The sequence below is a fragment of the Chrysochloris asiatica genome, unplaced genomic scaffold (assembly GCF_000296735.1).
Source record: "Chrysochloris asiatica unplaced genomic scaffold, ChrAsi1.0 scaffold00025, whole genome shotgun sequence".
NCBI classification, from domain to species: domain Eukaryota; kingdom Metazoa; phylum Chordata; class Mammalia; order Afrosoricida; family Chrysochloridae; genus Chrysochloris; species Chrysochloris asiatica.
This window is the reverse complement of record NW_006408543.1, coordinates 8,044,373-8,071,519: the sequence shown is the minus strand read 5'-3', so window position 1 is coordinate 8,071,519 and position 27,147 is coordinate 8,044,373. Positions and strand designations below refer to the sequence as shown.

The window sequence follows — 27,147 nt, the reverse complement described above, 5'->3', positions numbered from 1 at the left end:
CCAAATTGTTCTCTTCTTCCCTTGATGACACGGGATGCGTTTGGAGGAGGCACCAGGTTCCCTGAGGCCAGAGCCGATGCTTTTACCAGGTGCTGCTTCCTGGTGTCCTCAGCAGGGAGGCTCCAGGACCTGCCCAGGTCACATGGGGAACTCAGCTTTTAAAAGGCAGCAAACAGTTTCTCTTTTCTTCCTCCTTCAGCCTGAGACTTTTCTGTAAAGCACAAGTTTGCAAAGACGCACCCAGCAAGCATGTGAGAACTGAAAGCTTTCTGTTTGTTGGCCTCACACACATCTCGGTTTTCCCGTGGGGGAGGCGGGGTGTCAGAAACACTTCCACGGAGAGCAGATTCCAGCTCAGGCTGTGGAAGCTCAGCCCAGAGGTGCAGCGGCCCCACTGCTAACCAGCCGAACATTCCCACCCTCCCATTTCAGGTGACTCTGAGCATGCCCTGGAAGAAAATTCTCCAAGGGTAGGAAAGACAGACAAACATGTCCAGTCCCACAGTGCTGGGAATGGACGGCCCGATTCAGCTGCATATCTCCACTGGCTGCTGTGCACCCGTGGGGAGGTGTCTCCCCTTCTCTGGGCCTCAGTGCCTTCCTCTGACCAGGGTAAATGGACCCAGATGATCCCCACATGCGCACACACGTTCTCTCCTCACCTTCTCCTAATTACCCTCTATATACCGATGATCATTCCCCAAATACCAAATGCCCACCACCACAGCCAGACCTCATTTCCAACAGCTTTCTTTTGCCTCACACGTTCAGAATAAATCGCCAACCATCTGCATAACACTGCAAGCCCTCACTCCACACAGCAAATCAATTCCCAATCTCAGTTTGTAAAACCATTCAAGAATAAGTCTTTCAAAACGGAAAGAGAACCCTTGGCGCTGGCACTTGGACCCGTATGTTCCTTGTCTTTGAGCTTGAAATCTAGCACTCTTGTGCAAAAGCACATCTGTGTAATCAGATACACTAACCATGATAAATCAGTGGATCCCGTAATACGTAAAAATGCAAATCGCAAGCAGCAGGGCAATGGTGTCTCTTTCCCCTGCCTGTGAGGAGCAACACAAGGCTTGGTCCAACGTGCTATAGCTATCCATGCTCTCTGCTCCAAGGCACGCAAGCAGAAGGAGGCTTTGAACTCTTTTCTCCTGGTGACCTCAACCATGGATGACTTATGTGACCATGGGTAAGTCCCTTTGCTATTCTGTGCCTCAACTACCTCATCTGTAAAATGGGGACTCAGAACAGCCTCTGTCTGCTGTCCAGATGAGCTGAAGCATTTAGGATGGTGCCTAGTACCAGTGGAGTGCTGGGTTAACGGTGAACTCTCACGTCACCTCATCTGCGTTCCCAGCACTGAGCCAAGAAAATCTCCACTGCATTCATTCACACAGGGCACTGGGAGACTCCCACCCGGAGCTTCTGCCTCCAGACAGATGACCCTGGCGCCACCCCAGCCAGAGGGGCCAATGAAAGGCACTGTTCACCGGCAAAGTCCTGTCTAACTGATTTCCTTCTCATGTGTCTCAGACTAGATCGGTTTAGAGCCATGGACCCAACAACATTGCAAGTGTCAAGTTCAGGAGAAGAGACTGAGAATGGCCTAACACAATCTCCAAAATGTCTCAAACGTTCAAATTGTGTATCATAAGGGCACTGTGATGGAAACTCTTAAAAACTGTGTCTGTCATGGAAAGAGAGGGACTAGGTGCTGGAGGCATGGAGGCAGGCTTGCAGAATGTTCCCTTTGGTTGTTTAAATTATTTTATATTCCTGAGTGTTTCTGTGTACATCCCCCCCTCCAAAAAACAAAACAGGGAATGGAAGCAAATACTGGTAAATGGTGATGTACAGAGGCGGTTGTAATCATTGCAACAAAACGATGGTGTAAAGCTGACGTTCTCCCACGTAAACTATCACTCAGTTCACAATAAAAACTTAAAAAAAAAAAAAAGTATCTTTCACCCTATTTTATTATTAAAAGATTTAAGATTTACTTAACACTTAAAAAAAAAAAAAAAAATGTATCTGCACTATCAAGGAAGAAGAGCAGGAGCGGAATGTGGGACCCTATCCAGAGAAGCAGCGACACCAGAGATGGAGGCAGAGACGAGGACAGGGAGAAAGGGAGCAGCTGAGGACTCTAGACTCATAGAAAGAGAAAGGCTGAGTGCTGGCAGCCAGGAGGCAGGCTTGCAGAATGTGCTCTTTGGATGTTTAAATGATATCTACTCCTGAGTGTACATCCAAACTACATCCAAACAACAAAAAACAACCGAGGGAATAGAAGCCAATACTGTTGAATGATGATCCACGGAAGAGATTGTAATCACTGCAATGAAACGGTGAGTGTAAAACTGATGTTCCTCCATATAAACTATCACTCAACTCACAATAAAAACTTAAAAAAAAAAAAAAAGAACTAAATCCGAGTTACGTGAAACTGGAGGAGCAGGGTAACACCCTCAGTCTGTATGGAGACACTGAATCTTCTCATTTCCTCTCCACAGCACCAACTCAAACTTGTAGGCTTCATCTCCATTTTACCAATGAGGAAATTAAGGGACCAGAGAGGCTAAGTGGTTTGCCCAAAGCCACAGAGCTACTGAGCAACAGAGATGGGGCGGAAACACCAGGCTCCTGACATGGCACTGGCCCTGAAGATCTACTCAGGCTCCACACATCACACACAGGGTGTTGGCTGAAGCCCGGGCTAACCCACAGCCCAGCTGAACAGCATGAAGGCAGTGCAAACATCAACACTGAAGGATATCGTGTGCAAGTCAGTACTTCCATGAAACATGGGAGCGGGAAATGATAGGCAATTATGAAAGTGGCAGAACAAAGTCTGGGGTTTCAGACAGTCATTAAAGATAAATTGGAGGGAGGTTTTTATGTAGAAAAATGCCCCTATCAGACATTATAAAAGTGGGGGGTAGGGGAATCCACCACGGGACACGGGTACGATGCGGCGCGCACGCAAGCCAGGAGAGCAAGACTTTGTCTCATGTACTTTGGCCATGTTATCAGGAGGGCCGGTCCCTGGAAAAGGACCTCATGCTTGGTAAAGTAAGATGGTTAGCAAAGTAGAGGAAGACCCCCAACGACACACTGTGACTGTCACAGCAGCGGCACCAATGGGCACAATTGTGAGAAGGGTGCCGGACTAAGCAGTGTTTTGTTCTGTTGCACATGGGTCCCGATGAGGCAGACCCAACCTGATAGCATCTAACAACAACAACATAGGAATGCACGGGCCCCAACTGGGAAACATGCTCTAACGGGACTGGGAGCTGCTGACTTGGGGCTGGGGATGAGCAAAGATTTCTGGTTTTTTTCTTCACCAGCCATATTTTCTGCATCTTCAAAATCCTTCACAATAAGCATCTATCACATTTATGATCCAAGAAAAAGTTGTTTGGAGTTTGTTTTCAAGTAAAGTCTTATACACAACATTATAAATACAATTGATGTCACTAAATTGTCAGGTGAATATTGAACATTGAAGGTCACATGTTTTGTCACTTTCACATTGGCTACAATTTTTTAAAAAATTAAATGATCCCAATTAAATGACCAAAATTGTCCAATTTAATCAAGAAAAGAAAGCTCCCAATAAATAAAACTAAACATTTTTAAGAGGGCTTGATGTTTGAAAAATTCCAACAGTACATTATCTTATAAAGCAAATCAACACCACCCAGTTCTTACCCTGTTCTTAAAAATCTCCCGTCTTATACAATTCCAGGCTTTCATTCATGGACGGCAGGTCTCAGGGAAGCATATGTCTGTCTTTAGGAATCCCTTTTGGCACCTGGCGGGGTTCTGCACCTGGGGTCCCCCAGAAAAGCTGGCTATGTTTGAGTAAAGCAGGCCACATTTTTATTTTCCATCAGGAAATATATCAAAGTCGGAATTCTACCTCTACATGTGGGGTGTTCAAATGCGGCGTGAGGAACCAGTACGTTGTAAAATGAAGAGTGTATAAAAGGAGTTGGTGTAGGTTTGTAACCCTGTGAGACAAGCCCTGTAGGCAAGGGCGGGAGGGGCTCATCAGGAAAGTAAACAGCTTCAGGCAGGACGATGAATCGTTGCTTTATTTTACTTAATTTCTCTGACTGTAAATTTTCAAAACTAATATAAGCATATTTTACAACTCACGGAGCCTTTAGAACCTATTAAAATAAATCGCTTTCCACTGAAATCGATCCAATTGGAATTTGTGAATTCCAAAACTACACTTTAAAGAGATGGAAGAACTGGCACTCTTGCCTTCTTTAGATTAATTAGGTAGATTGTGTTGTTTTTGTATGATCAGAAAGGAAATCATCTTTCAAGGAAACGTTACTTTGAATCAAGGATTCTTCATCATTCTAGAAGCTTGGGAGAGCTGCTTATTTGAAGGCTAACTGCGCCCCCTAGTGGCAAATACACATCCTGCATGTAGGAGACCATTGTTTTTCACAGGTTAGTGATAAAACACAAAATTTTACAAAGTAACCCTTTACTAATTAGAGGCATGGGCCCAGTGTAATAGAGAACATTAAAGTGGGTCTGGAACATGACCATGCTCCAGAAGTTTAAAATCTAGCAAGGTGAACCAGATACAAGTCCCGTGCCTCCATGCATGGTGGTGGTGGTTGTTAAGGAGTCGATTCCAACTCACAGCAACAACCCTGTATAGTTTCTGAGGAGTGGCTGGTGAGCTTGAACCGCTGACCTTGAGGTTCAAACCAACCTTGCAGTCCAGAGCATTAACTGCATCACCTGACCAGGACTCCGTACGGAAGGGTACATCCCTGAGGAGAGCGAGAAGCCCAGAAGCTGAGCACCGACTAAGTGCCTACCAAGTGCCAGGCCTGGACTTGGAAATCCACATCCAATACCGTATACTTTTCACATAAAGCCCGCAAAGCATTGGCAATCTTTACTTTGTTGTTGTTGAGCCGATTCCAACAAGTGTGTGCACAAGAGAACCGCCCCATTTTGAACAGGCAGGACTGCTCCAGGGTGTTCCCACTGCCAGCCTTTCAGCTAACAGTCAGCGCTTGACTGTTCTCACCACCCTGGGGCTCCTAGCTCCACTTCGCAGTACACGTTCAGGCTTAGAGACTGGCCAAGATCACATGACCGGTAGCAGAATGTGACGCGGGTTCAAGCTGAGACCTCCATCACTCAGCACGCTCTTGACCCAGCAGGGTAAGCTGGCAGTGGGCAGAGATTTAACAGAAAACATGGGAGGAGCGGTCCAAGAGGGGAGAATAATATGGGGGCCCTCCCCTGAGCACTGGGCCCCACCACGTTGGGACTCCTGCCTGTGCTGAGGGCCTGCCCCGGACACAGACCCAGCATCAACCTTCACAACCCCACACCAGATCATGCGGACCCCAGCCGCTGACACCATGTCCTGCCTGGGGCCGCCAGCTGCCCAGCCAGGCTCCTAGACCAGCATGCCTAAGCCTCCCCCAGGACTGTCCTCCCCCCGGCCCCTCGACCTAGTGCTCTTCTAGCTCCAGATCTGCCAGCCCCCCTCCAGCCCCCGTCTTCCATTCTCTACATCAAAAAGGTTCTCAGAAAGCAATTTGCCAAATAACCCATCACTAGAAAATGCTCCTGAGAAGCATGAGACTTCATCTCATGTACTTTGGACACGCTATCAGGAGAGGTCAGCCTCTGGAGAAGGACATGATGCTTGGGGAAGTGGAGTGAGCTTTAATGACAAGGACTGAGAGAGTGGCTACAACACTGTTATCAAAGCCAGCAACTGGGAGGCTGGCGTGGGACCGGGCAGGGTTCTGTCTGTTGTGCACAGACAGGATCGCGAGGAGTTGGAACCAGCTTGACGGCACTGCCAACAACTACAGTCTCAGATGTGGTTCAATGCCGCTGAGTCAGTTCTGACTCGAAGCTACCCTGAATCAGGTTTCTGAGGAGCAGCTGGGAGGCTGGAACTGCCAACCTTATGGTTTATAGTCCAGTGCTAATACTACAGGGCCACACCAGAAGTCCTAGTCTCAGATTGTTGTTGTTGTTGTTGTTAAGTGCCATTGAGTCAGTTCAGACTCACAGGGATGCTGTATAGGGTTTCTGAGGAGTAGCTGGTGGGTTTGAACTGCTGACCTTGTGGCTCACAGTCCAGTGCTTGCTGATCGTACAGCAGCACACTAGGAGTCCCAGTCGCAGCTAGTCATCTTAAAGCAGAGAGGACCCTTTCTAGCCATTTCCAGATGACTGGGAGGAGGGGGCAGGGGATGATGCTCTGAGATGGCTTCTGATGGCCCCACACTAGGCACCCCTATGCACACACGGCCAGCCTCAGGGCCCAGCAAGCTGCCCAGGTCCAGGGTGGGCCTGAGCAGAGCAGCCTTCTTCCAGCAGCCCCAGAACGGCCATGCCAAGCTGGGCCAACAGCTCCCTCTTCTGGCCACCAGGTGCCACAGCAAGTTAGTGGCCAGTCACCCACATCCCCAGGGACAGTGTATGGCACATGAAGCTGCTCTGAAACCCCTGATGTCGCTGTTTGGGGAGCGTGGAAACTCCCGCTGAGCATGTGGACCGGGACCAGTCCCCAGGACTTTGATGTCCAAGCTGCACCATCCCCAGGCAGGTGGTCTCTTTGCAGGAAACCACACACCTACCTCTCAGCCTGTGCTCTGATGACCCGCCTCTTCAGGGCCTGGATTAGACTGGGTGCTTGGACACACCCCCTAGGGGCTGACTACAGGGCTCACAGTGCCTGTCAGGGAGGGACTTGCCCCATCACAGAGCCGTGCGGACAAACTGGACACTGGGCTGGTCCTCCTCTAAGGGAGACTACCACCCACAGAGAAGCACATAGCACACATTCAGTGGGGACAGTAATCCATTCACAAGTGTGGGGCACACAGGTCAGGGTGGACGGGAAGGGGGAGGGGTCAGCCTGGGGAGACACCTCAGACATACTAGTTCCCTGAGAGGAGGATGCCTCTCACTCAAAGCTGCTGGAAGCTGCTGGAAAAGGGCCCTGCACGAAGCCTGGCTGGGCAACGTCCCGGGGGCAGGGGGTCTCAGAAACAAGGAAGCTCAGAGATGGGTCCTGATGTCCACCAGGCGACTCAGTCAGGGGCATAGAGCACAGCAGGACTGAAGGGCCCCACAAAAAGGGGGCTTATGAGGACAAGGGCTTGCACTAGGTTCCAGGAGTAGCCAGGACCCCACAATCCTCCACACAACTCCACACCCCCAGCCCCACTGTGGCCCCTGAAGGCAGTCAGATAGGACCAAACCCGGGACTGTGGGGTCAGCTGAACCTGTGACGATGTACCCCAGTGGAGCAGGGCCTGCAGAGTAGACCCCACACCCCTGCAGAGGACCCCCCAGGCTCCACGGCTTTCCCTAGTGGTCCTCTTTGAGGCTTATAAGGAAGGAGTGATTTCAGCATAGCACAGGCCACACAGACATGTGGATGTTAGGTGCCATCAAGTCAGTTCTGACTCATAGAGACTCTGTATAGGGTTTCCGAGGAGCAACTTCTTGTTGTTGTTGTTAGGTGCCATCAAGTTGATACTGACTCATAGTGATCCTAAGCACAACAGAACAAAACACTCAGTCCTGGGCCAACCTCACAATCATTGCAACTCCTGAACCCATCGCTTCCGCCACTGTGCCAATCCATCTCACTGGGGGGTCCTCCTCTTTTTCTCTAACCCTGCACTTTACCAAACATGATGTCCTTCTCCAGTGACTGGTCCCTCCTAACAGTAAGTCCAAAGTATGAGAGACGAAGTTTGGCCATCCTGGACACCAAGGAGCACTCTGGCTGCACTTCTTCCAACACAGATCTGTTGGTTCTTTTGGCCATCCATTGTACTTTCAATATTCTCCTCCAACACCGTAACTCAAAAGCATCAATTCTTCTACGGTCTTCCTTATTCACTGTCCAGCTTTCACGTGCATATGAGGTTATTGAAAATACCATGGCTTGGGTCAGGTGCACCTTAGTCCTCAAACTGACATTTTTGCTCTTGAACACTTTAAAGAGGTCTTGTGCAGCAGATCTGCCCAATGCAATACGTCATCTGATTTCTTGACTGCTGCTTCCATGAGTGTTGATGGCTGATCTGAGAAGAATGAAGTCTTTGACAGCCTCAATCTTTTCTCCGTGTATCTGAATGTTATTGATCTAGTTGTGAGGATTTTTGTTTTCTTTACATTTAGGTGCAACCCATACTGAAGGCTCTGGTCTTTGATCTTAATCAATAAGTATTTTAAGTCTTCTTTGCTTTCAGCAAGTAAGGTTGTATCACCTACATATTATTGCAGGTTGTTAATGAGTCTTCCTCCAATCCTGATGCCACGTTTTCCTTCATACAGTCCAGTTTCCTGGATTATTTGCTCAGCATACAGATGAATAAATGTGGTAAAAGAATACAACCCTGGCATACACCTTTCCTAATTTTAAACCATTCAGTGTTCCCTTGTTCTGTTTGAACTACTGCCTCTTGGTCTATGTACAGATTGCTCATGAGCACAATTAAGTGTTCAGTAATACTCATACTTCGCAACATTGTCCATAGCTTGTCATGATCCACACAACTGAAAGCCTTTGTATAAAGCACAGGTACACATCTTTCTGGTATTCTCTGCTTTCAGCCAAGATCCATCTGATGTTAGCAATGATAGCCCTTGTTCCACATCCTCTTCTGAATTGAGCTTAAACCTCTGGAAGTTCTCTGTCAATGTATGCTTGCAGCCGTTTCTGTATTACCTTTAGTAAAACTTTACTCGCATGGGACATCAATGATACTGTCCGATGATTTCCGCATTCCGTTGAGTCACCTCTCTTTGGAATGGGCACAAGTACAGCTCTCTTCCAGTTAGTTGGCCAGATCGTTGTCCTCCAAATTTCTTGGCATACATGAGTGAGTGCCTCCAATGCCACATCAGTTTGCTGAAAGATTTCAATTTGTATTGCATCAACTAAGGTTCCCTGGTCTTTGCCAATGGCTTCAATGCACCTTGGACTTCTTCCTTCACGATCATTGGCTCTTGATCATATGCTACCTCTTGAAATTGTTGAACATCGACCATTTCCTTTTGGTACAGTGATTCTGTGTATTCCTTCCATCTTCTTTTGATGCTTTCTGCATCTTTCAATAATTTACCCAAAGAATCCTTCAATAACGAAAGTCGAGGCTTGAATTTTTTCTTCAGTTTCCTCAGCTTGCAAAATGCTGAGCATGTTCTTCCCTTTGTGATTTCTAACTCCAGGTCTTTGCACATTTCTATGATATTTGACTTTGTCTTCTCAAGCTAACCTTTGAAATTTTCTATTTAGCCCTTGTACTTCCTCATTTTTTCCATTTGCATTAGCATCTCTACACTGGAGAGCACGTTTCAGAGTCTCTTCTAATTTTGGTCTTTTCCTTTTTTCTTGTTTTCTTAATGACCTCTTGATTTCTTCCTGTGTGATGTTCTTGATGTCATCCCACAACTCTTCTGGTCTTTGGTCTTTAGAGTCTAATACATCAAGTTTGTTCTTCAGATGATCTCTAAGTTCAGGTGGGATAAATTCAAAGTCATATTTTGGCTCTTGTGGATTTGTTCTAATTTTCTTGACCTTCACCCTGAATTTGCATATGAGCAATTGATGGTCTGTTCCAGTGTGTCCCTGGCCTTGTTTTGGCTGATGATATGGAGCTTTTCCACAGTTCCTTTCCACAGATGTAGTCAGTTTGATTTCTGTGTATTCTATCTGATGAGGTCCATGTGCATAGTCGTCTTTTATGATATTTTAAAAAGGTATTCGCAATGAAGAAGTCATTGGTCTTGCAAAATTCGATCATGTGATCTCCAGTATCATTTCTATCACCAAGGCCATATCCTCCAACTACGGATCCTTCCTCTTTGTTCCCAACCTTTGCCTTCCAATCACTAGTAATTATCAATACATCTTGATTGCATGTTTAATCAATTCAGACTTAAGAAGTTGGTAGAATTCTTCAATTTCATCCTCACTGGCTTTAGTGGTTGGTGCATACATTTGAATAGTAGTTGTATTAACTGGGCTTCCCTGTAGGCGTATGGCTGTTATCCTATCACAGACAGCGTTGTACCTCATGACTGATCTAGATAGGACACCATTCCTCTTCAATTTGTCACTCCCAGCGTAGTAAACCATGTGATTGTCAGATTCAAAATGGCCAATACCAGTCCTTTTCAGCTCACTAATGCCTAGGATAGCGATGTTTATGCATTCCATTTCATTTTTGAACATTTCCAATTTTCCTATATTCATACTTCATACAGTCTGTGTTCCAATTATTAATGGATGTTTACAGCTGTTTCTCTCCATTTTGAGATGTGCCCCATCAGCACAAGGTCCTGAGGGCTTAACTCCATTCGCGTCATCACATTCAACTCTACTTTGAGGAGGCAGCTCTTCCCCAGTCGCGTTTTGAGTGCCTTCCAACCTGAGGGGCTTATCTTCCAAGCACTGAATCTGACACTATTCTGGTGCTCTTCCTCACGTTTCCAATCTGGTGCTAATAGTGGTCCACTGCAATTCATAAGGTTTTCAGTGATGAAATATCTGGAAGTAGTCCGTCTTTTTCTTCCTACTCTTCCTTCATCTGGAAGCTGTCTACCACGGGTGGTATTTCAAACAGTCGTGGCATAGCTTCCAGGATCACCACAGTACGACAAAGTGACAGATGAGTGGTGGGGGGGCAGCTGGTGGGTCTGCACTGCTGCCCTTGTGGTTTGCAGTCCAAGGCTAGTGCTACAGCGCCACATCCCACACCCTCGATGCGGCTCGTTCCAGAGTACTGCTGCACTCAGCTTCCTTCCTCCCTCTCAGAAATTGCTATAAAGTGGAGCCTCGAACAGAACCTGCAAATAAAACAGCCTGAGGAAGCTGAAGGGAGAAGCCAGTGTTTACTGAGTGCCCACGGGGTGCCTCCAGAGCCCTGGTGGCTCCTGATAAAGCACTTGGCTGCTAATGGACTGGTCACTGGTTTGAATCTACCAGCCATTCCATGATGACTCCAAGCCTCGGAGCCCCTAGGGGCACTTCTACCCTGTCCTGTAGGGTGGCTATGAGTCGGAATCAACTTGATGGCAGTTGAGTTCTTCGTTTGGTACACCAGGGGGTGTTGTAGGATAAGCACTGGACTACGAACCTCAAGGTCAGCGGTTGGAGCCCAGCAGCCGCTCTGAGAGAGAACCATGAGGCTTTCTGCTCCCACAAAGATTTACTGCCTTGGAAAACCTGTCCAGGCTCGCTATGAGTTGGATCACTTGAGGGCAGTGGGCTGGTTGGATCTGCGTGTAGCAGGTGATTGACTGGATGTGAAGGAGAGTGGACAGTGGGACAGGTCCACTACACTGTGCACCTCCACACCCAAGACATGACTGGCCACCATGACATAGGAAGTTTAAAAAAAAAATTAAAAAAAAAGAAAGTCGTACATTGATGAACACATGTTTCTGGAGAGACCCCAAACCTCCCTCAGGGCCTGCACCTCCTTCCCCCTCCTCAGGCATGATCACACAAGAGCAACAGCTGTGGGCAACTCCTGGTGAGACCACCTTCCGCAGCCCACTCCCTGCACCACGCCCACTACACTCAACTCAGTCATCACTGCGGTCTGGAGTCTGGAGACCTTCGCTGAGCCCCTAGGAGGGAGGCTGGGGCCTCACGTGTGTTTCACAGCACCTGTGTCTCACACTGGGTACTGTCCTCATGTCACTGAACCCAAGGTAGTGAGAGTCTCTTACCTGCCTGCCCCCCACGCACAATGCACACTTTCTAAGGTCAGGGAATCAGCTCAGAGCATGCGCACACACAGACATATACAAACCCATGACCAGCACAGCCCATGACACAGAAATGGTATCACACCCATGGGGTCCCAGAGGTCGTCCCTGGGTCCCGGGACAGCTTTTCTTCCCCTCCCATGGCTCTCCCTCGGTGTCCCCCACCTCCCAGGGCTTCCTTGTGCCATGCGTCCTCAACATGAGGGAAGGACCGGTCCCTCTGGTGACCTGGGCAAGGCAGTTCCAAGGAGGGAATGGAGCAGAAAGGACAAGGGTCCCAAGCTGCCCCAAGAAAGCCCACTCACTCTCAGCTGCAATAACTAACCGAAACCGTCCCCTGTGTGTCACAGGTGACGCGTCCCAGCAGCGCCCCCGGGACCCTACCTTGAAGCTTTTGTCCATAGATGAGGAAAGCAGAAGGTGGCTCTGAGGAAGAACGGGGCACCACTGGACGCTGTTGACGGGGCCCCTGTGGCCACGAAGGTGGAAGAGCACGTTCCTGGAGATCTGGGTCTCCTTATACTGACTGTCCAAGTATGGCCGGATGAACTCGGACACTCTGGGGGCCACCCCATGTGGGGCAGGGCCTGGGACACCACCTGCCAAGGGAGCCTGGGGCTCCACACCTGTGCATCCGCCCTGGTCGGGGTTTGCTGCCTGTGACTGTCTTAGCCTTTTTGGGGTGTATGGTATGACACACTGCTCATGCCTCTTCTTCGGAAACAAATTGCCATTTTTCCCGATGACATCAGATTGGGTTTGAACACAGGAGGTCGGCTCAGGGGAGTCACGGGTTTCCCAGGAGCACTTTGGTCCTTTGAAGTGGGCAGCCACCAGGGGTACGTGGCCAGCTGGAGTGTGGCTGGTCCACAGGGAAGGGCGTGGAGGCTCCCTGAGCGGGAAGGTGGGCGCAGGCTCCTTCTGCGACCACTGCAGCCTGTGGCTTGGGTGAGACTTCCAGTCACTGGTCCTAAGTCGAGCCAGCGGGAGACGGTGACCGTCCAAACCTTTGCAAAGGCTTCCTGGAGCTTCGGGCCCATGCTTGGTGGGCTGTGGGCCCCTGTCCGTCATGTCCAGCAGGCCAGGGGTGAGATCCTGCTGGCCAGTTCTGTCCACATCAGAAGTATCCTGCATCCGGCCAACAGCATTACAACTTCCCACGGGCTCCGGCTCAGCCTCCGAGTCCGAATCATCATAAGCCACCAGAGAAGCCATTGACACTTCAGCTTCTTACTGCGCTTTGTGGACCAAGTGCCTAAGTTAACCAAATAAAGCCAAACGTCAGAAACTGGGCACTGAAGAATATTTACCCACAACCAAGAGAAAATAGGTCACCTAGGGAATCCAAAGGTAGCACAGGGACTCCACGGGATGAGTTGTGGTTGTTGTTAAGTGCCATCCAGTCTATTCTGACCCATAGCGACCCTGTATAGGGTTTCCAAGGAGCAGCTGGTGAGCTTGAACTGCTGACCTTGCAGTTCAAATGACTTTGCAATCTGACGCATTAACCCATAGCACCACACCAGGACTTCTGCCTGGAAACCACAAGGTTAGCGGTTCAAGCCCACCAGCTGCTCCGCAGGAAAAAGATAAGGTTTTCTGCTCCCACAGAAGATTTACAGCCTCAGAAACCCTATACAGGGCCAAAATTGATTCCATGGTACTTAACAACCACAACAAGAGAACCAAGACTCAAAAACCCACAAGGAAAAAAAGATAAAAGGAAAAAGAAGGGCATTTCCATACACCAGGCATAACGAATTACAAGGTGTCATCTTTTTAATGAGAACTTTGGAAATCAATTCAACAAGAAATAAGCAAGATTTTCCCCTGAGATCTCAAATCCAAACAAGTTTAGCTTCGCCAGTAAAGCGTGCAGCCTTGAGTATTACACTCCTTTAAGAATTCTTTCTATGGGATTCAACAGACAACAGCAACTTGAAAGCTCAGAAAGGAACATTAGGGGACGGGGGGTTTATGCTCTGGGGGACGGAGCATCTCCAAAACTGAGGATGAGAATGGTGGTACAGCTCAACGAATGTCAACAATGTCGCTGAGCTGTAGAAATGGCTGGCTTGGTGTATGTTCTCAACAGTGACAAAAATAAAAGTCAGTGGTCCATGACAGGAAAAACAAAGGACAGCAATGGCAGTCCAACCGTTACGACAAGAACAAGCAAGGTGCTTGCCCAGGGGACGTCAAGGCAAGTGGTCGGGTCCCCTCAGGGTAAACCCCCTTCCAAGACTAAGACTCAATGGGAATACACACTCTGATTGGTGACCACGCTGGTCACCAATAAGGGGAAGTGAGAGAAAAACAGCAATGAAGCTGTAAACTAAGTCCTACCACGTTCAATAGACTACTGTGAACCCGGATGGAGACCTGGTTGGCCAGCAGTGTGGCAAGCCCTGGGGACTCCTGGGCCCAGAGTCAGTGACACAGCCACAGAGGACTAGAGTGGAGAGTGAAGCGTCCAGCTGATAAGAAGAGAGGACATATGCACAAGAACACCCACACTTAAAAAAAAAAAAAGAACACCCACACTTGGAGATAATACCCACTTGACCTGGCTTTAATGATCAGAGATCAACTAGAAGAAGAAAGAAGAGGAAAAAAAGAGTAATCTGATACAATTTGATGAACTTGACCTACACCTATGGAAGGAGTAGCTCAAAAGAGGGAACAAATCTTTACAGCAAGGATCATTCCTGCCCCCTCCATACACAGAGGAGACAGGAATGGCCAACTTGGACTTTGGCTACTCAAAATAGGGGTGGGGAGGGCTACAAAGGCAAGAAGTGACTGGCTTACAAGCTTTCAAGAGGGAACCTAGATCCAGAGGGTGCAGAGGAAGGTAAAATCTTCACTGAGTGGTTTCCAATCTGTTCAGGCGGGGCTAGTGAAAGGAGATGGGGTAAGACTCTTATGATCCAATAGTGAATAATTACTATCAGGACTGACTGTGAAGGTTAGAAATGTAAAGGTAGACGTTTTGCAGCAAAAGGAGGGGAGTGGTTTATTTTGCAGTCTAGGAGCAGAGATCCCTGGGACCATCAAGGGAGAAGAGCAGAGTGCGGGACCCTACCCAGAGAAACAGTGACTACAGAGATGGAGGCTGAGACGATGGTGGAGAGATGGAGCAGCTGAGAGGGAGCCAGGCTGTGTGCTAATGACCGAGGGGCCCTTTGGTTGTTTGATGATGCAAGGAGGGGATTGTATCATGGCAGTGAAATGATATACACTAGGATGAATGTAATGCTAATGTTCTGCCATGTAAACTATCACATAATTCACAATAAAACATTTTGTTTTTAAAGTAAGTGGTCCAAAAGCAAGCTGCAATGAAGAAAATGAAAACTTGACCTAAGGACCGAACAGCAGACAGGAGGAGATGGAGCGATAACAGACACACAAGGGCTCCCTCCACATGGTAAAGACGCCATGGGGAGAGCGAGATGGCAGTCAGTACCTGTGAACACTTGAGGAGTCCCTGAGTGGTGTAAGCAGTTTGCAATCAGCTGCTCACCTAAAGGTTAGAGGCTCGAACCAACCCAGCAGTACCAAGAAAGAAAGCCTGATGATTTGCTTCCAGGCATGACAACTGGTCTGTATTCGCCTAGAGTAACAGAGGAAGAAGGAAATCTGCACCAGGAGGAGAAGCATCGTGTGGCTGGTTGCCTCCATGAACAACTGCCAGCTTTGCCAGAAGACCAGAAGAACTGGATGGTGCCTGGCTACCAGTATTGGACATTTTGATCAAAGAGTCCATAGAATTCCAATCAAAAGGGGGGAAATGCAGAATAAAATTTCAAATTCGCATGGACTTCAGACTTTCTAGAGGCATGGAGGGAGGATGAACCCCTGAAAATAGTACACTAAGATCATCTTTAAATCTTAAACCAAAAATAGCCCCTGAAATTATCTTAAAGCCTAACAAGAGTTTAGCTTCACTAGTAAAGCAAAGACCATCTTGAGCATTACACTCTTTTAAGATCTGAGATCACAGTGACAAGAGCAACTCAAAGGGCTAGGCAGGAAGCTTGGCGGGCAGGGAGTTGATGTGAATGAGGAGAAACACCTCAGAAAAGGAGGTGAGAAGAGCTGCACGATTCCAAGGCAGCAATCAGTATCCTGAGACACTACATGTAGTGTCCATGGAACTGGTTTACATTCTGCTGGGTCTAGTCTCAACAAAATACAATTTTTAAAACTGTTACAGCCAAGAATACCACATGGAGCACGCATGAACTACAGTTCCATGAATGGAAACTGACTTGATGGCAAGGAGGTTTGTTTAGTTTGCTTGTTTACTAAAATTTGGAAAGTTCACAGCTGGTCTGCTTGGCTGCTAATCCTCTGGTTGACAGTTCAAGCCCACCCAGAGTTCACCTCAGAAAAAGGACCCAGCAATCTACTTCTAAATTACAATCAGCCATTAACAATCCAATGGAGCCCAGCCCTACTCAGACACATGGGGTCACAGTGAGTGGGAACCAACTCAATGACGACTGGTATATACCTGCTGCTGAAAATGTAAACACATAGGTTTTACCCCAATGATCCCACGTTAGGACTCTGTCCTGCGCTGACCCAGGCACACGTTTGTGAAGACCGGTGTACGGAGTCTGGCAGCGCTGTGGGGTAGGTCTGAAAATGCTGAAATAGGAAGATGTGTGGAATCCACTGGGTGGGAAAAGCCAGCATCCCTCCCCTTCATCTTCCTGCGTGCACTCCATATCATCCCTCTACGCTGTTTCCACCAACCTTCTTCCCCAGAATTCCCAGCTTGACTCCAAGCCAGTGGGGAGAGCAGACTCACCACACAAAACCCAGGTCCCGGTGGGGTCAGTGCACCCAAGTGTAGGGGACGCAATTCCGGGAATGTGATATGAGCCCACCAGCCCATTTCACTAGAGCACATAAATTCACATAGCTACAAATTCCCCTCTGAAAAAAATAAAATAACTCTTCCTGAAATTCTGAACCAGCATACAATCGTTACCAACTAACAGTTCCTCGAAACTAGAGCCTGGGTCTGCAGCTCAATGTTCTTATCCCGTGACGACGTCAGCATAAAGTACACTGAAGAGGAATGCAAGGATACACACGCAACACGATCAGACCTCAGAAGACATGGTGGAGGGGCCTTGAAATCAGCAAGGATGTTGGGCAGATCCAGTGGGCAGAGGGTGCTCTGGAGCAGTCCTGAGATCTGCAAGGATACCATACCATAGAAACAGCAGAGGGTGTGGTCCCCCAGTACTGAAATCCACAGGAACACTGCAGAGCAGAGCGTAGGGTGATGCAGCCCTTAAATGGGTGGAGCTCAGGCAGTCAACCAATTTCAAAAGCCAGAGCGCTAAGCCTTGGTGAGTTCCTCCTCAGGCCCCCAGTTATCACTGTAGGGTCACATACTTTGCTAAGCCATTTCACACAATCACCCACCCCTCCCTGAGGACAGGAGGTTTCAGTGGCCCCACCCTTTCCATCAAAAAAAAAAAAAAAAAAATCCAATTTCACAGTCATGGAGTAGATTTCAACTCAAAGGTACTCTAAAAAGATTTTCCAAGACAGGAAGCTAACAGCCTCATTTTTCTCCCATGGTGGTTATGAACCACCAACCTTTAAGTTACCAACTTAACGCTCAACACTTAACTACAGCACCACTAGGGTTCCTTCAGCCCTTCTAAGTTGGCGTTAAATGACGCTAAGTGGGCTCTGATTCCTAGTGACACTGTACACAAAAGAATGAAACCACCCAGTCCCATACCAGCCTCCCAAATGCTGCTGAGCTGAAGTCCACTGTTGCTGCAGTGTGTCAGTCCATCTCCTTAGAGGGCTCCCTCTTTTTCTCTGTCCCTTTGCTTTACCAAGCATGATGGCCTTCTCCAGGAAGTGATCCTCCTAATATGTCCGAAGTATGAGAGACAACATCTGGCCATCCTGGCTTCTAAGGAGCATTCTGGGTGTACTTCTTCCAACAGATGTGTTTGTTCTTCTAGCAGGCCATAACTAATATCCTTCTCCCACACCATAACTCAAATGCATCTATTCTTCTTCTACGGTCTTCCTTACTCGCTGTCCAACTTTCACATGTGTATGAGGCTATTAGAAATACCATGGCTTGGGTCAGGCACACGTTAGTCCTCACACTGACATCTCTGCTCTTGAAAACTTTAAAGAGGACTTGTGCAGCAGATTTGCTTAATGCAATACATCATTTCATTTCTTGACTGCTGCTTCCATGAGTGTTGATGGTTGATCAAAGCAAAGTGAAGTCTTTGAAACTTCAATCTTTCCTCTATTTATCATGAAGTTACTTATTGGTCCAGTTGTAAAAATTTTTGTTTTCTTTACATTGAGATGTAACCCATATTGAAAACTGTGGTTTTTGATCTTCATCAGTAAGTATTTTAAGTCTTCTTCACATTCAGCAAGCAAGGCTGTATCATCTGCATATCGAAGGTTAATGAGCCTTCCTCCAATCCTGATGCCACATTCCTCTTCATATAATCCAGTTTCGTGGATTTTGCTCAGCATACACTATGGTGAAAGAATAGGACCCTGGCGCACACTTTTCCTGATTTTAAACCATTCATTGTCCCTTTGTTCTGTCTCTTGGTCTATTTACAGATTCCTCAGGAGCACAATGAGGTACTCCAGAATACTCATTCTCTGCAACGTTGTCAGTAGCTTATCATGATCCACATAGTCGAAGCCTTTGCATAGTCAATATAGCACAGGTAACCATCTTTCTGGTAGTCTCTGCTTTTAGCTAAGATCCATCGGACATCAACAATGACATCCCTCGTTCCACGGCCTTGTCTGAATCTGTCAATATACTGTTGCAGCCGTTTTGAACGCTCTTTGGCAAGATTCTACTTGCATGTGTTATTAACGATGTCCAATGATTTCCACCCTTCCATGCCTTTCTCCAAGGAGCTCTGGTAGCTAGTGGTTACGAGTCGGCCTGCTAACCTCACGGTCAGCAGTTTGAAACTACCAGCTGTTCCACAGGAGAAAGATGAGGCTTTCTGCTCCCGTAAAGATTTACAGCCTCAGAAACCCTATGCAGGGTCGCTATGAGTCGGAACCGAGTCCAGGACACATAACCACCTCCACCACGTCTCTCTCCGAATACCGGTGAAAGGCTCCGCTGCCATACAGGCCAGTAAATGTCCCACAGCTGACCTGCCTCCTCCAATAACCCCACCTGCACCGAATCCAGGCAGGTGTCCACTGCCACACTCAAACCCACAGTCTTAATAATACTTCAAAAACAAATCAGCCCATCTCAAGTGAGCGAGCAATGATTTCGGCATTTCTGGTCTCTAAATTCCATTCTGATCAGGTCTTGTTGGTTTCAACCCTTGGGCACAGCACTACCCCACCACAAGAGCCCACTCCTCCTGATCACAGGGAACCACAGGCCCCCACCTGGGTATGCTCAACCACCAGGGTGAATCCCCACCTAATGGTCCATAGTGGAAAAGGCACTGGAGAAGCCAATGACCAGAATTAGAGGAGAGGTCTGAGCAGGTATCAGAGTAACCCAATTCTCACAGCAAGGACTGAAGGAAGGAGGGAGGGAGGAGAGTAAGGTTCCCTAGCCAATCAGCCTCATATACATTCAACAAGTGGCAAGGGAGCTCGCTTCCCACTAAGCATCATTGAACCAAACTGCAACCAATGCCCTGCCCTCACACAAGTCCACAGTGACAGGTCATAAACAAGTGAACTAGAGGATGTTGGCGGTGAGAAATGCTAAGGAGAAAAGTAAAACAGAGAAGGGGACCCAGAGTGGCAGGGGATTGCAGTTTTCTATAGGAAAGGCAGACGGGCCTCAGAAAGGAAGAGAGATGAGTGGAGAATGATTCTAGGCAAATGGGCAAAAATGGGGATTGGGACAAGAACATAAACTTTGTGAAGAAACTGTTCTCTGCCCTTTTCGTTTCTAGGATGAACCAAAATGAAAAGAAATCTCTTTCATGGACAGGGTGAGGTAATGAATGCAGTAGAGGTACAGCCAGTTGGAAGAGTTGTTGTTGTTGTTGTTATTAAAGCGCTGTCGAGTCGGTTCCGACCCACAGCAATCCTACTCAGGGTTTCCGAGGCTTTAAATCTTTGCGGGACCAGAAAGCCTCATCTTTCTCCCGCAGAGTGGCTCATAGGCTTGAACCTCCAACCCCATGATTCACAATCCATTTCTCTATAATCAACTAGATTTGAAAAAGAAAAAGAAAAAAAATAAAATAAAATGCCTTCAACACAAAACAAAACTACTATGTTATGCAAGAAGGTTGGTATTCCTAATAAGCTTTCCTTTCTTAAGAAAATGAGGATCCATTTGGATCGTTAGAGATACAACTTCCCAGCCCATGTACAAGAATTAAACAATTCTTCCTACTTACGTACCTAAATAGAGGCTAAGAAAAGGACTTACAGTATAGGGTCGCTAAGAGTCGGAATCAACTCAGCACAGGGTTTGGTTTGGGAGCTTAAGGACAGGGTGGGTGGCATTGGCAATCACCAACATGTGGTCTCTGAGGGCAGGGCTGTTTGTGTTCTGTCCACTTCCCATCCCCAACTCTAGAAATATTTCTGGAATGCAACCTTGTGGGAGTGGGGCACAACGGAAGTAAAAGAAACCGATATTCTCACTCCACGATCATTTCTTTCGTTATCTGGTGTGTCAACCACTAAGTCGGCTCTGATGGGGGCAGACCATAAACACAAAACACACACCCTTGTCCCGGAAGCGGCTACGGAGCTATCATGAAAGTCACACAATAGATAACGACCAGAGAAGGGCTTTGAAGGATGAATAGGAGTTAGCCGAGCTGTCAGGAGTGATTGGCAAGGGTGATCCAGAGCGCTGGTCGTTTGGAAAGAATGGGGGACGGGGAAAGGCGAGCGGAGGTAATAGGTTCGCTCCACACTGAAGCCCGGCCGGGTGCCAGCCACCTCCCACCCTGGGCCCGAGGCTCACCACACGCACCGGAAGCGCTCGGTTCTCCCGTGGCGTCCGGCCGGCACTCAGCCGCCGGGCCGCGTTCCGTCGCGCCGCGGAAGCCGCCAGCCAATCAGCTGCGATCTGTGCCCCGCCCTCGCGAGAACAGCCAATGGTGGCGTATGCAGACCGGAAGTTGTTCCTCCCGGACCGCGTCTCTACAGAGGATCCGACAAGGACCCGGGGCTGAGTCGGTGGTGCTGACGGGCCCGGGGGGCCGGGTGAGTGAGGGCATGATGGAGGTAGGGAGAGAGGCCGGGCGGTTCCAGGGACCCGATCTCCCGGGACCGCCCGCACACCTGAGCCTGGGATGTCCCCAGGACCAGACATGCTGCCCGCGGGCTTCTGGCACCTTGAGGGGCGTGGAGGATACCACGACCCCTCGCTCCCTTTCTGCAATCGCCGTGAACCCCGGCCTCTGCCACACTCCCACCAGCGCCGACCCCTGATCGTCTCCAGCCTCGTTCCCTCCATTCCTAAGGGGCGCGGTCCCCACTTGTATGGAGTGTCTGCCACGTGCCAGGCTCTGCGACTCTAGCATCGTACTTAGTCCCCCCTCGGTACTGCTGGGAGGCTTCATGTCCGCTACACAAATGAGCGCTCAGAGGAAGGAAAGGTGACTGCCCGAGGTCTCTCGGCAAGAAAACCCCGAGCTGGTGTGAAACTCTGCCGCCAGAGCTCAGGTTCTCGCTGCACTGCGCCTCCTCTGCGAACAGCTGCGGGGACTTTCCTGTCGGCCCTCCTGCCCCACCCACCCCACCACTACACAAACACAATTCACCACCCCCACTGTGAGGGTGGGAACGGAAGAGGGTGTGGAGGTTGTCCATCAGTCCATAAAGGGTATGGGATGCCTGATGCAACCCCAGATCCGCGATGGCTGATGCAATGAGGGGTAATAGTGCGGCTCTCCAAGCCAGTTTCAGTAGTCCCCGGTCCATCCCACCCCTAATAGGACATCCCCATCTTGGATTCTGGCCACGAGGCGCAAGTGTTTCTGAGAATTACAATGATTTCTAAGAAACCGCCTCCCACCCCCCAGTGCAAATAACTGAAGGGTGGAGTAAACGGGAGAAAAATAAAAGTGAAAGTGAAAGAGACAGGGAGAGGCTATTAAAGGACGCCCTCCTGGCTGCACCAGGCACTGCAGCCCCTCAGCTACCTGCTTGCTGTGAGCAGTGCCCGTTCTGCAGCTTCCCACAACCTAGGTACGTATTGCCACCTTTGGCCAGGCTTACCGCTTGTTAGGGTTTGTTTTTGAACCAGACTTTGACCAAAGTGCTGGAAACCTTGGCATTGGTGGTGAGGGGTGTCTGTCTTAGCATCAGGGTCTTGTGCATTTTATTTCATCCTATAAACCCAGAGTTTGAGTGCTTCTCTTCTCTGGAGGGGAATGGGGATAGTGGACCAAGAGTTGCCGCCTTGGATTCTGTCTACATTGCCTTTCAGCCCCTGTTTTGTTGGCTGTCATCTCTTTCACAGACACAGCCTTTTTAATGAAGAGGCAACAATTTGCATTTTCATTATGGTAGCCAAAATTACTGGATGCCTTGCTGCATGTACATGAATGGCCTTTCTTTTAAGTTAATGAATGCCCTTTGGAGGGGAAAATGACTTTTACTGTTAAATAAAAAACCAAAACAGTGGAATGTGATCTGGCCCAAGGTTTGGGGTGTAGAGGACTGCATGCTCTAAAAGACTTGTGTTCCTGTCCTCTGGGAATGCCCCGGTCCAGCGCCGCTGTTGGCCGCAGCCTAAAGCTAGGATGTGAAAAGCCATATTTCACCCCTGGCTGGTAGGTAGGTAGCCCAGGAAGCCAGAAACTTTTCCTGGGTCCCTGCTCTTCCTTACTGCTCCAAAATTGGTTATCTTGCTGCTCCCCTTCCTCCGAATTATAGGCTCTGGGCACCCTGGTCTTGTCTGTGTGGTAGTGTAGGTGGGGTCTGATTCTCTCCATTCCTCACCCCCAAATTCTGCCCAGTTTCTTCTGGTGCCTGTTATACTCCTCCAAACAATGGAGATGGAGAGCACAGGAGTAAAGTTCATAAAGAGGTGGGTGGACAGGTCCTTTTGAAGAGCTTTTGCCTCTTTAAAGGTGTGGCCTGCTGCGGAATGTTCAGGTTTGCCTTTTACACCCTCAGTACTGTGTTGAGATGGGAGAATCGAGTCATTGCACAGAGCGTTGCTTCCTTTTCATTGTTTCCAGTGAGAGCATTTGTTCAATTGATATCACAGCTTTTCTTCATGCCGATTCGGAAGCCCTGTGGACAGTTTCTGTGATTAACAAACCCTTCAGACAAGGGTGCCAAGAATCATGCCCAGTCCACCCCACTTGCAAAGTGTAGGTGTCAGTCATTTCAGACATAGTTCACCGGCAGGAAAAGGAGGCTGAGGACTAGAAGGTGGGCAATGTGTGGAATGAGGAAGACGATGGTCTTCCTCCACTACGTATCTCGGATCACTCCCAGAGCACAAACACAAGTTGTGCCGTCTGCACAGGTGTACACGCACGGTTTCAATAGTGACCCAGAGAGCAGGTTTTAGTCCGTGTGTGCACATAACATGGCCCACTTCCTCTAGCTGATCCTCCACTGGGGGCAGATGGGACCGCCCCCGCTCACCCTGGGACTGGTCAATCCCACTGCCTGCGCTTCCTCCAGGCATTTTTGAGGACAGTGTCCTTGAATACCTGATTTCCGCCCTCCTCAGAGCCTTACCGCCTGCCTCCTTTTGTGCAGGACACCTCGTGTTGGGAAGGACAGGGGTAAGCTGAAGGGAATTCCAAAAGTTTACCACTTTGCTGTTCACTGAGATGGACAGCGACACCTCTCCCCCTGCCCCAGAGAAATGGGTACAACCCGCAACTCAGTAGCTTGAAGCTGGTGGGGAGCCTGAGTGTGTGTTCCCCTCCCCTCCCCTCCCCCCGGTGCTGATCAGAAAGAAGGTTCTGCCTCATTCCAGCCCCTTGCCGGCTACCCAACCTGGGTGGTGTGAAGTCGGCTACCTGCCAGACTTCCCTTTCTGGGAATCGAACTGGTTCCCAGCATGGAGGGGAGAGAAACTGGCTGTTGGCCCATCTTGGGTTCTCTCTTCGAACACAATTGACCCATAGAACAATTGCTTGAGTTAAGAGTGACATGCTTTTTAAACCAAAACTCTAGGCACTGCTCTGGACTGCTAACTGCCAAGTCGGTGGTTCAAACCCACCAGTCGCCCCTTGGGAGCCCTATCCAGGGTCGCTTTGAGTCGATGACACTGAACAACAACAGGCTGTTCATCTCTGTGCTAGACCAGTTACTGGTATTTTTCATGATCAATCCTCACAACACTCCTGCAGGTTAGCATTCTAATTAGTCCCATTGCACAGTTGAGAGACTGAGGCCAAGCAACATGCAGGGAAGAGTTGAGAGTGTAGGTGCTCGGGTCCAGTTACTGGAGCATGTCTCCTCTCTGCATTACCTTAGGCGAGGTTTTTTGTTTTGTTTTGTTTTTTTAACTCCTGTGCCTTAGTTTAAGGAGCCCTGTGGTGCGATATGTTAGTTGTTCCAACCAAAAGGTCAGTGGTTCAAATCCACCAGCTACTCCGCGGGAGAAAAAAGACGGGGCAGTCTGCGTCTGTGAAGGTTTACAGCTTTGGAAACCCTATGGAGCAGTCCTGGTCTGTCCTGTAGAGTTGCTTTGAATCCATATCAGCTCCAAGGCCATGAAAAGGGGCCGTGATTTACTCCTCTGTCTCAGGATTGCTGTGATGAGTACGTTGCTGATATGTGTCAGAAGCAGGTACAGAACTGCTCCAAGTGAGCTGCTCTGTTTAACGGCGTTGCCTTCATTCTCAGTCCATGTCTAGCAGCAAGGTAGAGCCTCAGCTGGGAGCTCAGCATGCTTCGGAAGTCTAGCAAAACAAATAGCAAAGTGTTTCTGTCTTGCTTTACAGCTTACAAAACACACCTTTATCATTGTCTTCTCATGACAGTCATAGCAGTAAGTGAAGCGGTTCCTGGTGACACCCTTGTATAGACGCTCAGAAAGGGGAAGTGACTGGCCCAAGGTCGCCCACTTAGTTAAGCCCAGGTCCTGGGACCAAAAGGCAGGGCTCCTCCTACGCACCTCATGATTTGCTGTACCCTTGCTCCCTGTCTGCTGTTTACTGGCTCCTCAGTGTCCACTGCCAAGAAGAATGGAGGGTCTGGAGAGCTGACCCCTGAAGTACAGTCTTGACTTTAACGAAGAGAAGCCCCTGACACATAGTTCACAGCCTCCTGCTTTTGAAAGGTAGAACACCTGTGTTAGCTCCAGAGCCTCTGTTCTTCTTGATCTTGCAGGTGAGATGTCCGTGTCTCTAGTCCGAGGCAGCTGTAGCCTCAGAGCAATTTCAGAAAAAAACACTGGTTCGGTCCTAATGAAGTTAGTGACCAGGGCCCCCCATCACCCATCACGTCTTCCACGGCAGCCTGAGCTGGATGCGCAAGGCTCTGAGGAGTCAACCGTGGGCACAGGAAGTGAGGCCCCACCCAGCCTTGTGACATTGGTGGTAACCACCAAGCATGTGCTGAGCACTGTTAGAGAGCAGGTCAGGGGCTCGGTCTCGAAGGAGACCAGGGGGACTCCGTGGAGGAAACAGCTTCTAAATCAAAAGTGGCTTGAGAGGAACAACTGAGATATGAGGGGGGGACAGAGAAGAACAGACGAGACAGACGCACTGCCTTATGGTACGTGGATTCGGATCACCGCATCACCCCACCACCACCACATGCTAACACCTCAGCCGCTGGATCTCAGTCATCCATCTGTAGAATGGGGATAAAAATAGTCCCCAGCCCCCGGCTTGCTGTGCGGACAAAGTCGGAGTGTGGGAGCCTGTAGGAGAGTAACTGGCAGCTGGCGAGGCCAGTCACGTGGTATATGAAGTCACAGAAGCAGGCAGAGAAGGTGTGAGGGCTACATGCTGCTGCATCAGCTAGAAGCCAGCCTCGTGGGGCAAAGGCCCCAAGTTCCTTGGCTGAAAGGACCACTGAGGGCAGGTGTGGGCGAAGCAGTGGGAAGCTCACTGCAGCCCTGTTCTCTGGTGACTGTTTAGATAGGTGGAAGGCAGAGAAGGCCCAACGGTGGCCAAGTCTCTGCACCAGGTGGCCTGCTTGTGCCCCCGCCTTCTGCAAATACTGCCAGGTACCTTTGGGGATTGACGGTCAAGATGACAGCAGCTCCCTGGAGGCCGCTGTTCTGAGTTCTGAGTGAGAACCGCAACAGTCAAGGCCGGCTGGCCCCACCCTGCCCCTCCCCTGGCCTGGGAGCCCAGCAGCTGAGCGGCAGGGTGTGCAAAGCTGTGGACGCTCATCCTGGGACAGTTGAGATAAAGCGCCTTGGTTATGAAAGCACATTGACCTTTCTCTGCTGAGCAAAACCTGAGTGCCACCCCCCTGAGACAGCCTCAGGGGCCGTGACCGCTGGCTAGAAAGGATGGGACTTGGCAGCTCTGAAGTCCCAGCAACCCTTTCGCTCTTCACCATTGTCATTCATTCTTCTCTCTCCCATAGCCTCAGACTTGTCCTTTATAACTCACCTCATACCCCTTCAGTGGGAAAAAGGATTCACTGCACAAAACGTCAGCTATGATGGCTGGTTAACCCGTCTCTCTCTCTCTCTTCCCAGGCAGTCTTGTCTTGAGCACACGGCAAGTCCTCTACCACCCTCGCCACTTGTGACCACAGACCCTGAGAAATGGCGGACATGGCCGACAGCCAGCCCTCAGCATCCCTCAAAGACAGGAAGGTGCGTGGTGGTTTGGGAGGGCCCCACACATACATCTGAGCACCCCGAGTCTTGGGGGATGTCACCCTGCAAGAGACTACCCAGGGCTCTCTCCTCTCCGTCATGGGCACCTTAACTTTGGTTTTTTGCTTCCATCGACCTGGCTGGGGCATGCGGTCTGCAGTCAGTTGATCCTCAAAGCCAGTGTGAAATGCAGTTTCCTGCTCCCGGATTCAGTGCTCTCCATCCTTGTCTCTGTAGCTCCTCCCCTCACTCTTGCTGCGTTCTCTGTGGGCTGCTCCTTGTGTGTGTGTGTGTTGTGGGGGGGGGAGGGGGGTGAACATTCTTCCCGCAGACACTGGCGGCAGGAATTGTATTCCTTGTGCAATCAGCTCCATTATATCCATGTTCAGCTTTTTCTGGAGTCCTGGCGTAGCACCGCAGGAGAACGCACTGGACCAAAAAGGTCGCTGGTTCAAGCCCACCAGCCACTCGTCGGAAACCATAGACAGAGTCGCTATGAGTTGGAACCAACTCAATGGCACTTCACAACAACACAGAAGCTCAAGGCACCGTGG

At 49.2% G+C, this 27,147-nt stretch overlaps 2 protein-coding genes across 2 annotated transcripts in view; one reads left to right on the top strand and one right to left on the bottom strand.

Annotated features, from left to right (window-relative positions):
* Positions 1 to 13,026, bottom strand: part of WDR25 (WD repeat domain 25) — a 192,295-nt gene extending 179,269 nt beyond the window's left edge. Inside the window, exon 1 of the mRNA XM_006839527.1 lies at positions 12,196 to 13,026. Coding sequence (XP_006839590.1) covers positions 12,196 to 13,026 — 831 coding nt within the window. The remainder of the gene's footprint in view (positions 1 to 12,195) is intronic.
* A 13,522-nt stretch (positions 13,027 to 26,548) lies between these two features.
* The window catches only part of WARS (tryptophanyl-tRNA synthetase), a 21,697-nt gene continuing 21,098 nt past the window's right edge, over positions 26,549 to 27,147 (top strand). The window contains exon 1 of the mRNA XM_006839610.1: positions 26,549 to 26,590. Coding sequence (XP_006839673.1) covers positions 26,549 to 26,590 — 42 coding nt within the window. The remainder of the gene's footprint in view (positions 26,591 to 27,147) is intronic.